Source organism: Lontra canadensis, unplaced genomic scaffold (genome assembly GCF_010015895.1).
Source record: "Lontra canadensis isolate GAN:19392208 unplaced genomic scaffold, GSC_riverotter_1.0 scaffold7, whole genome shotgun sequence".
Taxonomy (NCBI): domain Eukaryota; kingdom Metazoa; phylum Chordata; class Mammalia; order Carnivora; family Mustelidae; genus Lontra; species Lontra canadensis.
The window spans coordinates 23,516,386-23,530,601 of NW_022631001.1; the positions used below are offsets into that span (position 1 = coordinate 23,516,386).

The 14,216-nt window shown below is 51.9% G+C and overlaps 1 protein-coding gene across 1 annotated transcript; it reads left to right on the forward strand.

Moving 5' to 3' along the window:
• The first annotated feature begins 1,953 nt into the window (after window positions 1-1,953).
• KLHL35 (kelch like family member 35) lies at window positions 1,954-12,629 on the forward strand. The gene is made up of 7 exons (XM_032853042.1): window positions 1,954-2,085; window positions 4,838-5,707; window positions 6,849-7,033; window positions 8,676-8,794; window positions 9,403-9,591; window positions 10,977-11,165; window positions 12,130-12,629. Exons 1-7 carry the CDS (start codon window positions 2,078-2,080, stop codon window positions 12,316-12,318), a joined length of 1,749 nt encoding a protein of 582 aa, XP_032708933.1. The 5' UTR covers window positions 1,954-2,077; the 3' UTR covers window positions 12,319-12,629.
• Window positions 12,630-14,216: the final 1,587 nt, after the last annotated feature.

Here is a 14,216-nt window from a genome sequence, read left to right on the forward strand (position 1 = left end):
TGCGGTCTGAGCAATTCTGGCACCTTCTTGGAAGAAAGGAAAAGAAACCCCTCCCAAATGTGGAATTCAGACTGGGACCCCGCATTAACCTCTAGGACTGCCCTCTAGGAACTGTGAGGGGATTCACCCTCCTTTCCTCCTACTGGACATCTGCCAAGTGCATCCCTTCCTGGGACAGAGGTCAACTCCCCCTTCTCCCTTGGCATGAAGTATAAGGGGAATCCTGAATGGCTGGATCAGGGATGGGGCACACTGCTCCACCCACAATGCCTCAGTAACTGCTCCAGCCTCTGGCAGACCCACCCAGGAAAGTGGATTTGACCTTTCATTCCAGCCTTTCCTGGTCCCATCAGTGCTCCTGGCCAGGCTATCCCAGGCTCATGGCCGCACTTGGGCTGAGACATCCCTGATCCTTCAGGGATCAATAAAGCTTGACCTGAAGAGTTACTGAGAAGCCCACCTTCCTGATGCCATCCCCCACATTCTCCACTTGTCTACGGAGGATGGACTGCCTGCCTTGTTTGCAGGAAAACCAGAGATGGGACCCCTTCCCTTCCCATTTCTTCCCTCCTGCCTTGGACCTCAGGGGTGCGGCCCCTACCAGGCAGAGCCTGCCCTCCACCTGCTCCAGGGCCCTTCTTCCCAGGTACAGATATAAAAGGGCCCAAATCTCTCTTGTCCTTTGATGCCCAGCAACACACACTCCTTTAGGGAGAAAGCAGATATACCATTCCCCGGCATGGGGTACACGAAACAGACACTGCCCCTAGGCCTCAGGACACACACTTGGCCAGCATCACAGTGACCCGACCACAGCTCCTTCCACAAACTCAGCCCATCCAAGCTGGCCAGGCCATGTTCCTGCAGCACCCAGGCCTCACGGACTCCACACAGCACACAGCTTTCACTGACAAACCTCCCCTTGAGGGTCACAACAACCCAATAAGATATGGCAGGGCAGGAACTGCGCGTCTCCCTCCTGCCAAGATGAAGAGCTGGGCCAAGGGATGGGCAGTGATCTGCCTAGGGCAGTTCCAGGACCAGACCCCAAGTGCCCCGGGTCTATCTAGGCTCTCATCAGAGTAACCTCCTCCCAACTGCTGTCCTCCTCCATGAAGGCAAATCTTACCGGCCTCTCAAACACCAGGCCCTGTGGCTCTTTGTGGAGGCAGTAAATGATCTGGGACCAGCATATGGGGTGACCTCCTCTGGCTCCTGGAGGCCAGGCCGGCCCAGAGCTGCCTCCTCTCATCTACCTCAACCAGGCCTGCTCCGTACCACCACGGCCCCCCTCACTGAGTCCCCTCCAACATGGGTCCATTACTGAAAACCACCTCAACTCATCCCATGCCACGGACGTAGGACACACACGGGCCACAAGACACAGCCCCCTGTCCTGCACAGACAGACCTATGTGATCATACACAGGATCACATAGACACAAAGAGGGACACACCAGACAGACAACCAGACACATGAAATCCTACTATGACAATGTCTGCTGTCAAAGAGGAACAGAGGCAGAGTCTCACAGAGGCAGGAGGGAATCTGAGAGCCCTAAGCTACCCAGCCATGGTGAGTCACACCTGCAACCACACAGTCACACCCACCACGTCCCTGCATGCTCCCACACTCACATACAGGGGCCCTGGAACACCGGCACCCTCACAACCCCCCAGAAACACCCTGACTGCTTAGGGCAGGCCCCACACACACCTTCACATCCATGCATTTATTCAGGGGCATGGCCAGGGCCAGATCACCTCCAAACCAGGTACAAGGATCCCCGAGATGCATGTACAGTCAATGCCATGCTTACTTTCCGCCTCCTTCTTTCCCTCCCTCCCTCCCGGGGCTGGCCCAAGAATGGAACAAAAGCCCAGCGTCCCCTCCTCCCCCTCCTCTCCTCCCCCCTCCCCCCTGGCGTCCAGCCCCTTTGTCCTCCTGCAGCTGAGCTGGAGCAGGAGTCCAGGCAGAGCGGCAAGGACACCAGAGCCCGGACTGCCAGGGTGCAGCAGCAGGACGTACAGGAGTGGTCAGGAGGAGAGCAGCAGCTGCAGAGCACCTGGGTGAGGCCATGGCCAGGTAAGTGCCAGGTACATCCGGGGACTTGGCCCCTGAACCGGCAGGACTGTGTGGTGTCTATAAGGCTGAGTATGTGTGTGTTTGTGTGCATGTGACTGGGTGTGGGTGTGAACAAGTAACAAGGGGGCATGCCAACTTTAGGGGCAGGACCTCTTAGTTTGCATCAGGACTCTTGGCTGGAGGTACCTAGATTCTTAGCTAGGACGGGAGAATGTCCAGTGGAGCCCGGCCTGGGAATCCCTACTGCCCACATTGCAACTGGGTCGTCCGGCCCCCAGACTGGGAATCCCCAGGATGGAAACTGTCCGAGATCCCAGTGTGGCCACAGTGCCTGGCACAGCAGATAGCAGTAGAAAGAATGAAAAAGTACTGGTGCACTTCCCAGATGACTCCCTGTCCCCCTGCATCCAGCCCCTTGTGCTGCAGGAAGAGGCTCCTCCTCACCCCCAAAGAGACCTGCCCTCCTGGATCTCAGCTCAGGGGCTGGCTGCTTTCTTGGCAAGCAGCCAGCACAGAATGGACCAGGGGCAGCATGCTCTAGGTGACCTCTCTCACCTCCCTCAGCTGGTCCTGGGCTGCTGCTTAGGAGATGCCCTCACCCTAGCAAGTATGGCTGAGTACCTAGGCATGCAGAGTCTGGTACCAGGTGGGTTCAGGGCCCAGCCCCTCTACTTGGGCATAGTTAGCTTCCTGGGACCCTGCCCACCAGGGAGCTCATTTCTATAATCCTGACATGGGGATCCACCACCCAGGATAACCGGGGCACGAGCAGTGAAAGCCAGATCTGACCTCCAGGGCAAAGCAGTCTCAGAAGAGGCAGAGCACTTGGGATCAGGAGATGGAGGGAGAGGCAAGAGGTAGAGGGCCGAGTATGCTCCCCTAGAGTAAGTTGCCACATAAAGAAGTGAGCTCCCTGTCCCGGGAGGTGTGCAAGCAGAGACTGCATATTCATAATGATCAAATCATAACCAGCCCAGTACCGTGTCCCAGTCTGTAGAGTGCTTTCAAACACCCCTCCTTTGATCCTCAGAGCAACCTCTGAAGGGCCAGTTTCCTGTGTGCTTCTTTCCTTAGGACAAACTTAACAAAGGGCGGGGGCATCTAAAAGTTGTGAGGATCAAACGAAATTATGTACATAAAAGCCAGCACACCTGGTGTGCTCCCTTCCTCTTGTGTTAGCTGAGTCTGTGCTATGTACCTAGCACTTTTCATATTCCACTTCATAAGCAACAATGCTTCATAAGCAACAATGCTGTGAGGTGGGCGTCGTGATCCCATTTCAGAGGGGAAAACTGAAGGAGAGTGACTTGCCCAGTGAGTCAGTGACAGAGGCAGGTATAGAACCTGGATTAGTCCTTAGAGCCGCTCCGTCTATCCCCCTGGCCCAGTGCTTCCTTGAGAATACAGAAAGAACTCACTAGAGGGAGGGCTAACTTCGCTCTCAGACTGGGTTCTAGTCTCCCGCCCTCCTTCCCTCTGGGCCTTAGCAAAGATTGTTCTCTAAATGGAGACGTCCTCCCTGCACTCCTTTCCCTTCTCCTGGCTTATTCTCCCTATGCTTCTCAGTCTGAAGATTCCTCCTCAGGGCTACCTTCCCTGACTCCCCTCCAACAGGGACTAGTGCCCCTTCTATCGGCTCCCACAGTACCCCATGAGACCCCCACCAAGCTGTGAGATCCAGGAGAGCAGGGTCTATGCCTGTCCTGCTCATTACCTGGCACAGAAAAGGCTCTAAATACATGTCAGATATTCACTCTGCTTAAACAGATATTAACTGAGCACCTGCTGTAGGAGAAGCTGATATTAAATAGAATAATTGGGTGCACTTGGGTGGCTTGGTCGTTAAGCGTCTAACTTCAGCTCAGGTCATGATCTTGGGATCCTGGGATCCTGCCCAGTGTCGGGCTCCACACTCAGCAGGGAGTCTGCTTATCTCTCTCCCTGTCCCTCCCCCAGCTCCTTCATGGCACACACTCTCTAATTAGTATATATATATATATATGTGTGTGTGTGTGTGTGTGTGTGTGTGTATATATATATATATATATACATATATATATATATAATTTTTTAAAAATCAGGGTTTGGTCAGTGCAGAACACCTAAGGGGATCAGGAGACAGAACAGGGTGACAAGAGGGAGCACAGTTATTCCTCCCCACACCACACTAGGTCTCTGTGGGGTAGCCTGAATCCCTTCTGCAGCTCCTGTCAGGGGACCCTTCCTATACAGGTATTTTGTGCAGGTTCCTGTAAGCTCCCAGTCCTCCCATTCAGGACCTTAGAGAGCTAAAGTCTCCCTGCTGTTGGCGGCCACGGACACTGCTTTACCCCTTCTGGGAGGTCCTAAACACTATCTACGTGTTTGTAAATCGTTCCCTTATTAGACTATCCTCAAATTATCCCATTTGAGAGCTTGCCATCTGTCTCCTGCTGATAGTGACGACAATTTAACGAGTGTGAAGAACAGAAAGAGTAATATGGCTGACGTGGGTGAGGAAGGAGGTGATATAGCTAAGGCAGGGCCTAGTCCTCTAGTAGGCAGGGACTAGGTCACTGCAGCCGTTAGGACTCAGATGAAGGGATGGAAGGAAGAGCAAGTGCGTAAATGAAAGCACGTGCGTCACATTCACACATGCCGGCTTGGGTAAACCAGGAAACAAACGACGGAACCAACGGATGATGGGCCTCCTGCCCTCTCTCCCAACCCACCAGGCGGATTTCCGACGCTGTTTGTGTTCTTTACCTGGCAGGATGCTGGAGGGCCCAGCGCTGGAGGAGTCTGAGCCCGGCTCCCTGGGGCCGTGCGCGGGGTCCTGCCACGCACAGCGCGTTCTACAGACTCTCAACGCGTACCGGCGGAGCGGCACCCTCACAGACGTGGTGCTGCGCGCCGGTGGCCGCGACTTCCCGTGCCACCGCGCGGCGCTCAGCGCGGGCAGTGCCTACTTCCGCAGCCTGTTCGCAGCCGAGCAACCGGAGCGCGGCCTGGCCGTGGTGCCCCTGGCGCCTGTGGCCTCGGAGGCGGGGCCGGACGCGGCGGCGGCGCTGGCAGTGGTGCTCGACTACGTGTACGGCGCGGGCGTGCAGCTGCGCGCTGAGGACGAGGCGGCGGCCGTGCTGGCGCTGGCCGAGCGGCTGGGCGTGGCGGGCCTGCGCGAGGCCTGCGCCAGCTTCCTGGAGGGCCGTCTGCGCGCCGCTAACAGTCTGGCGCTGCGCCGCGTGGCCGCTGCCTTCTCGCTTGCCTCGCTGGCGGAGCGCTGTGGCCACGTGCTGCGCCAGGCTTTCGTGGAAGTGGCGCGCCACGCCGACTTCCTGGAGCTGGCGCCCGATGAAGTAGCGGCGCTGCTGGCCGACCCGGCGCTGGGCGTGGCGCGGGAGGAGGCAGTGTTCGAGGCGGCCATGCGCTGGGTGCGCCACGACGCGCCGGCCCGCCGTGGGCAGCTGCGGCGCCTGCTGGAGCACGTGCGTCTGCCCCTTTTGGCGCCCGCCTACTTCGTAGAGAAGGTGGAGGCCGATGAGCTGCTGCAGGCCAGCCGAGAGTGCCGCCCGCTGCTGCTCGAGGCCCGAGCCTGCTTCATTCTGGGCCACGAGGTCGGCGCGCTGCGGGCCCGGCCGCGGAGGTACGGCTCCTTGCCCCCTTGCTTTCCACCCACCCTCATCCCCAATTCTGCAACCATTCATACTTGTGGCATCCTTTAATTCAATCACTTTATCGTGCCTCTGGAATGGGCTTTGCTCATTCATTCAGTACAAATTTCATGGGCTTGGTATTAGGAATTCTGCCCTTGGAGAATTCACAGCCCAGTGGGGGAGACGCAGGGATCTCACACCTTGCATACATCTTTCCTCTTGCCCATCCATCCATAATTCTGAGTGCTGCTCCTGTGCAGATCTTGTGCTGGGTGTCCCGTAATTGGAAATACCCTTTATCCTAAAAATAGGGCCTGGTAAAAAATGAAAGAGACTTACTCTCCCACCCCTGGAATGCCAGGCCAGACTTTGGGTGAAGTAGTCCAAGACAGGCTGTCATCCTCCAGGGGATAGAAGACAGGATGCCTCTGTCTTAACACACTGTCTCCAACACTTAAGCTCAGGGCGTGCTACAAAGAAGGTGCTCAATATTTGTCAAAGGAATAAGAAGCTGGTGGCTTGGTTTGGAAATTCTGGTGGAGTCAGAAGCCTGAGGGGTTGGTTAGTGGGAGGGGAGAATGTTTTACTGAAGGGGTGTGTATGCTAGTCCAATGGAATTAGTGATTAGGGAATGGGTTTAGGAAATGGTTATAGTAGGAGGGAGGCAGCAGAATTAGGTGGGGATGAAGGGCAGAAAAGGGTAAAGAGAATGGGTTAGTGGCAGCCAACCTGGGCTTGAATTCCAGCTCTCTCACTTATTGGCTCCATGACTCATGGCAAGCCAAAGTCTATGAGCATCAGTTTCCCATTCTGCAAAAGGAGGAAAACCCCTGCCTAATAAAACTATCGTAAGGATTAAACGAGGTGACTTCTCTAGGTAAGGACTCTGTGATGATCCTTTCCCTGTAATTTAGATGTCGGTAGACTGGGATTAAGGATTGGTGACTTGTTTTCCCATCAATACTAGGGAAGGAAGTGGCAGAGTCCAGCATGGGACAGGCGGGCAGGGAGTGCAAAAGGGCATAAGGGCATGGAAGAGCAGCAGGATGGTACAGTGTGGTCAAAGAGAAGATGAGAGAGGGCCAAAACTTGGGTGTGGGTCAACGGCCATTGGGCTTTTCCCCACGCCAGATTCATGGACCTAGCTGAAGTGATCGTGGTCATCGGCGGTTGCGACCGCAAGGGGCTCCTGAAGCTGCCCTTCACCGATGCCTACCATCCAGAGAGCCGGCGCTGGACCCCACTGCCCAGCCTCCCAGGCTACACACGCTCAGAGTTCGCTGCCTGTGCTCTCCGCAATGACGTCTATGTTTCCGGTGAGGGCAGGGCCGCAGCGGGAGCCCCCACAGGATTGGCTCTTTGCCTCTTCATGCCTCTCCCTTTTTCTCCAACCGCGAGGTGGGGGTGGGATTTTCCCTGATAACCTACAGCTATTGGCTGAGCTGGTGTGGAGTCCTGCAGGGCCAGTCATTGGTAGGACCCCGACAGTCATTCAGCAATGTCCACTTCAATTCGTATTACTATTAATTACTTCTCTTTCTCTAGCCAACTATGTACAGAACATTATGCTACACAGCTTACATAAGTTACTCAATTTCTGCCACAACCCCATTTTACAGGGAGGTTAAGAATTTTCCCATTATCTCAAAAATGGTTAAAGTTAGGAAGAACACGGTTCTTCTTCGGTTTGGTACCAGTGGATTGTGCCTCCCTGAGGGTCAGGCCCTAGAGAGAGAATAAAACAGGCCCAGCTCCCCTGGAGATGGGTAGACAGAGACTTCACTTTACCACCAGACTTTTCACCTGGACCTTGAAAATCTGGAGGAAACAGCATAGGCAAAGGCATGAAGACAGGAATGTGAAGAAAGGAACCCCAGGTGCTCAGGTCTCCAAAGTGCAGGTTGAATGCGTCTGGGAGAGGAGGGGAGAGAGGTATTGTAGATGAGGCAGGAAAGGGAGTCAAGTGGGATCAGGGAGGATTTGACTCCAGGCCAAGGTAGACTGCGCTTGTTGTAAGGAGCTATCAGTGTTTGGGAAGGATAAGGAGCAGCAGAATGAGCCAGAAAGGACTCAGGGACCATCCAGGCCACACTTATTACTGGACAATTTATCCAAGGCTGCAGGTGGCCTACATGGTGAACACCATGTAGGGCCTCTGCCGGGTGCTGGTGGGAATACACAGAGGCAAAGGCTAAAAACAGAGCTGAGGCTTGAGTCATGGGCTCAGGCTGAGAGATACAGTCAGGGTTGTCCCCGGGAAGGCTGCTTCTGAGAGGTGAGTCTCTGGTCAGTAACTCAGGGAGGAACAGGGAAGAGTCCACAGTCTGCATTGCAGGGCCTAACCCCACAGGGCATACCAGTGCTCAGCTTGGGAGACTAGAAGTTCTGGTTCTGGTTATTGGAAGGACTAGAGTGAAAGGCTATGGGGCCTTCAGCAGGGCCTTCCTGGTCTCTAAGCCACATCTGAGTTTCCTGTCTGTAAACTGGGTACAATAATCTTAACACCTGAAAGGGTGAGAACAGACATGAAATCATGAAGGTAAGGGCAGGAATGAGGCAGGGTTACTGATTCACTCCCTACCTTTTCTCATCCCAGTTCAGGTGGCTCTGCTTTCCCTCTGCCCCCAGCCCGTTGCTGATGCTTGTTTTGGGCACACTGTTTACTTTTCTCTCCAGCTGAATTCTAAGTGGCCCCCTCTTTGCTTCCCAGAGTATAGAGCCTGGCATACCACAATAAGGCTCCCAGTAAAGATCATCTCCTTCTCCCTAAATCTCTCAGGCCTTTCCCTTTAAAACTCCCCACCCCTTGTCCTAATTCACATCTTCCCACCATTTGTTCAAAGTACATTGTCTACCCTTAACTCTTCCTTTGGATCTGGGGGCCCTTGTTTCTAGGTCTTTAGAGGTGCTGTTGACCCCAAGAGGGTCTGGAGTCAACAGCTGCTTCTCTTTTCCCAGGAGGCCACATCAACAGCCGTGATGTGTGGATGTTTAGCACCCCTCTGCATACCTGGATCAAGGTGGCCTCGCTGGTCAAGGGCAGGTGGAGGCACAAGATGGCAGTCATGCAGGGGCAGGTAGGGATACAGCAGCTGCTGCCCTGTGGCTCAAGGCACAGATCAATGGACTTCCTGGGGGAAGATCCTATAAGACAGTCTCTCTGAAAGATGGGATCTCAACCATCAAAAAGAAAAGATACTTGCCCGAAGTTACATGATAATGCTACTAATAATACTAATTACACTAACAGCACAGCCTGGTAGTCAGGGGTCAAAGTGTGAGCTGTGGGGCCAGACTAGATGTGAATTTTGACCGGCCACTTAAAAAAAAAAATCTATTTTTGTAAGCTACGTCCTGAATTCAGAAAATAAAAATGTTTCTTAGGATCACTTAAGTAAGGTGATACACTCTCAATAAATTATTAGCTATTATTAAGCATCAGCTTGGTGTCGGATATTTGACAGGTCTAATACCCATCCCGGAGGTGGATATCATTACCCCCAGTTAATAGAAGAAGCCCGCTAAGGGAGGCTGCCCAGGCGCTGGCAGTGCTGGGATGTACCTCCTGTGGGTCCGGTGATAGTTTCTCCGTGCGTAGCGGAGGCAGTGGGCTGAGACACAGAAAAGACCCTGAGCCTTCAGGAGGCATCTCCAGCATCCCACCCTTGCTTGTCCTCATCTGCAGCTGTTCGTGGTAGGCGGCTTCGATGGTCTTCGGCGCCTGCGCAGTGTAGAACGCTACGACCCCTTCTCCAACAGCTGGGCGGCCGCGGCGCCGCTCCCGGAGGCGGTGAGCTCAGCGGCAGTGGTGTCCTGCGAGGGCAGGATCTACGTGATCGGGGGTGCTGGCCAGGACGGTGTCAGCACCAACAAGGTGGGCATGGACAGGGTGCCGGAGGCCTGCTGTGTTGGCACTTTCATGTCCTTGTCTGTTTTCTCACTCCCAACAGCCCTGAGGAGTTGACCCCCTGGGTTTCAGCAAGGAAGTGAGTTCAGAGACATGACCCCAAGGTCACACAGTGGGTCCAGACCCGAATATTTGAGCTGGTGCCATATGGGTTTCATAGATTTTAAAAATTAAGTTAGGGCAAGGGTGGGGTCAATTAAAATGTTTTTCCTTCATTCAAAACAAAACAAACAAAAAAACCCCACACACTATTGAAAACTTAGAAAGCACAGAGAAATAGAAAAAAAAAAAAAAAAAAAACCCACGCATGATCCCACCAGCAAAGGATAACTACTATTAATATTTTGGTGCACTGCCTTTCAGGCTTCTTCTGAATCTACTTTTGTGTTTCTTTTAGTTGTGTGTTCTTACTGTTAGTAAATTTTGCATTCTGCTTTTTATTCTCATTTAAAAGTAAGCATTTTCCACATGCTTAGAAACTCTTCACAGCCATCATTTCAATGTGTAATAGACTATGAAGTGGATGAACCATAGTCTAGCAACCAAATTTTCTGTTCTTGGATATTTAGGCTTTCTGTGAATGAAAATTAATCTTCATAGCAGCTTCCTCCCTCCCTCGATGGCCTCACAAGTCTGTTGTCCTGGGATTTGAATCTTTCCCTAAATAGGATCCCTCATCCCTCCTTATTCCATACCCCTCCCACTGCCCCCCGACACACACACCCCTTCCTGGGGCTGGCTGGGGGAACTGCCCTTTGGTGCAGCACTCATAGGCCATTCCAGGAGTCTCCAAGTAAACAAGTGAGGAAACAGAATAAAGGTGAACATGCAGGTAGTAGGAGCCCTCAGAAACTCTGGAAGTTGTGAACAGTGGTGGGCCTGGGAAGCCTGTGGACAGCTGTAGGAATGGGGGCTGCAAGACATCCCAGCTGGAATCTTGTCATGAGCTCAGAGCACCAGGGGGAGAGAAGAGGGCTGACAGTGTACGCAATAAGAAATGCATCTCTCTAGGCTGGACCTGCTCTCTGAGGACCTTCTATAGCACTAGTGCAGATGGTACTCCCACCTCCTGGGATGCAGACCTTTTCTGGACCCTGAAAGATGAAGAGGCTTTGGACAAAAGGAGTCCAGGGCGGGGGCCAGAATGTAGAACCAGACTGAGCACACTTGAGGGCAGGGATGGTGGGCCTCCTCTACCCTCCCCTCCACCCCCTTATGCTAGCTCAGATCTGGTAGACAGAAGCAAACGTGCTGAATGAGTCCCCCTGCTGGGGAGGTGGGAGGATTGCACGGCAGGGCAGTTGTTGGGGGGGAGGTGGTGAGGGTTCACTACAGCCTCTCCTGCCCCTCAGGTGCAGTGCTTTGACCCCAAGGAGGACCAGTGGAGCCTGCGATCTCCAGCACCTTTCTCACAGCGGTGTCTCGAGGCTGTCTCCCTTGAGGGCACCATCTATGTGGTGGGGGGCCTCATGAGCAAAATCTTCACCTATGACCCTGGCACAGATGTCTGGGGGGAGGCAGCTGTCCTCCCCAGCCCTGTGGTAAGTAGAGGCTCCCAGGCACAGCCTTAGTATTGGTTCCATTCAGGAGAGCAAAGTCCTGGGTCTAAGAATGTGGAACTCAGAGGTTGTGAGTCTGTCTGACTCCATGCTAGGCAATTAGACATAGTTTCTTAGCTTTGTCCTCATTAGGATGATCAGCCTTGTGTTCCACAGATAAAGAGACCAGCCTTGGAGAGACTGAGGCCTTGCCCAAGGCTGCCAGGTAAGCCATGCTAAGGTAGAGCATGGAACCCCAGTTCCAAGTGCTTTAGCCTTGGATGAGGGTCTTGGTCTAAATGACCCTGTAGTCTCTTGTCCTGAAGGCCACCAGCTGGGAGCCTGTTGCAGGGAGATCAAGGTAGAGAAGAGACTTGGTAAGTTCCCCTGCCCTAGTTATATCAGAGCAGGGAGGTCCCGGCCCTGGAGGCTCTGGCCCCTGCATTCCTGGCCTCCCTTATCTCTTGTACCCTTCCCCGAAACTCCAAAGAAACTACATAGGGGTATGGTTGGATTGGTGGTCTCTGCCAGTTCTGACCTTCAGTGATTCTAAGAGCTTGAGATTTCTGGCTTCTCTGAGTCTGAGATCTCAGGGCAGTAGTGGTGGCAGTGATGGTGATGGCTGTCACTGCTCCTGGAGTGCTTACTGTCTTCCTGGCACTATGTAAAATGCTTCACATGCTTAATACCATTAACTGTCATGGCAACCTTATGAAGAAGGTACGATTATTCTTCTTTGCAGGGGAGGAAACAGGCCCAGAGAGCTTAAGTGACTTGTCTAAGGCCATTTAGTAAGGGTTATGCCAGAGATTGAACTCAGATCCACCTAGTTCCTGCCTTTCTGCCATGCAGACTGCCTGCTCGTATTCTGTGGGTCAAGGTTTTATTGTCTGGCCTGGCCCGTTAGGGATAGAGGGAGCCCCACACTGGACCCCATAGCTGATTATCTTTCTGTTTGTCTATCCAGGAGAGCTGTGGTGTGACTGTGTGTGACGGGAAGGTCCACATCCTTGGTGGGCGGGATGATCTCGGGGAGAGCACCGACAAGGTCTTCACCTTTGACCCCAGCAATGGGCAGGTAGAAGCCCAGCCATCCCTACAACGCTGTACCAGCTCCCATGGCTGTATCACCATCATTCAGAGCCTGGGCAGGTGACTCAGACTTGAAAAGCCTGAGCCAGGAAGCAGGCTCACCACTGCTTCCCTCATGGCACCTCCATGTAAATAACCCTTAATTTATTGCCCCCCTTTCTTGTAGAAATAAAACCTCCTTCAAAGGTTGGGTCTCTGTTCCAGCTCAAGCCTGCTTTGTGTGGAAAGTAATGCCCAGTATCTGCTCCCTGCTTTGACTTTTTACAAAGCACCTTCATATGTTACCTTATTTACCTTCAAAATGGCAGTATGGACATGTTTTTAAAATTATGAAATATTTCATGCATAAAAAGTATATATATATTTTTGTACAGTTTAAGAATTACAATAAAATAAATATCTGTGTTTCTACCATCTAGCTTAAGAAATAGATTGTTACAGTCCACAATAGCCAAACCAGGGAAAGAGCCTAGATGTCCATCAACAGACAAATGGATAAAGAAGATGTGGTATATATATACAATGGAATATTATGCAGCCATCAAAAATTGAAATCTTGGGGTGCCTGGGTGGTCAGTGGGTTAAAGCCTCTGCCTTCGGCTCAGGTCATGATCCCAGGGTACTGGGATCAAGCCCTGCATCGGGCTCTCTGCAAAGCAGGGAGTCTGCTTCCCTTCCTCTCTCTCTGCCTGCCTCTCTGCTTACTTGTGATCTCTGTCTGTCAAATAAATAAAATCTTAAAAAAAAATTGAAATCTTGCCATTTGCAATGATGTGGATTGAACTAGAGGGTATTATGCTAAGCAAAATAAGTTAATCAGAGAAAGACAATTATCATATGATCCCATTGATAAGAGGAATTTGAGAAACAAGACAGAGGATCATAAGGGTAAGGAGGTAGAAATGAAACGAGGAAACCAGAGAGGGAGATAAACCGTAAGAGACTCTTAATCTCAGGAAACAAACCTGCAGGTTGCTGGAGGGGAGGAAGGTGGGAGGGATGGGGTGGCTGGTTGAAGGAAAGTTTAAAAAAAAAAAAAAAGGTGCCTGGGTGGCTCAGTGGGTTAAGCCTCTGCCTTTGGCTCGGGTCATGGTCTCAGGGTCCTGAGATTGAGCCCTGCATTGGGCTCTCTGCTCAGCATGGAGCCTGCTTCCCCCTCTCTCTCTGCCTGTTGCTCTGCCCACTTGTGATCTCTCTCTCTGTCAAATAAATAAAATCTTTTTTAAAAATAAAGAAAGAAAAAAAGAGGGGCACCTGGGTGGCTCAGTGGGTTAAGCCTTTGCCTTCAGCTCAGGTCATGATCCCAGGGTCCTGGGATCGAGCCCCGCATCGGGCTCCCTGCTCAGCGGGGAGCCTGCTTCCTCCTCTCTCTCTCTCTGCCTGCCTCTCTGCCTACTGTGATCTCTCTCTGTCTGTCAAATAAATAAATAAAATCTTTAAAAAAACAAAAAAAAGAAAGAAAGAAAAAAAGAGATTGTTACAAATGCCTTTGTAGATACCTCCATTCCCAAACCCATTCCTTCCCACATTCCTCCCAGAGGTAATCACTATCCTTAAATTAAGTTACTGGCATTTTTTTAAAACTTTTAATGAACTAGTTATTAAGATTTGTATTTTACAGAAAAGGAACTAACTGCCTTAAAAGATGAGGAGACTTGCCCAAGATCATATACTTAGTAACTGGCAGAGTCCATAACTCATAAGATTTCATGAAGCTTCAGAATCCATGAAGCACTTCTAGTCAGGATGTTTCTCTTTCTAAACCACCCTCTCCACCCTCTCCAATTCAAATACTAAGTGATAACTTAGATAAAATTAAAAGTCAAACAACTGAAAAGACAGAGGCTTAGGCTTATAAGTGAGCAAACATGTCCAAGAACCAGAAACAATGGAATTATAAAACCATGAGGAAGGGAGAAGCTTCAGCTCTGGGTTTCAGACTCTAGGACAAAGCTTTAAAAA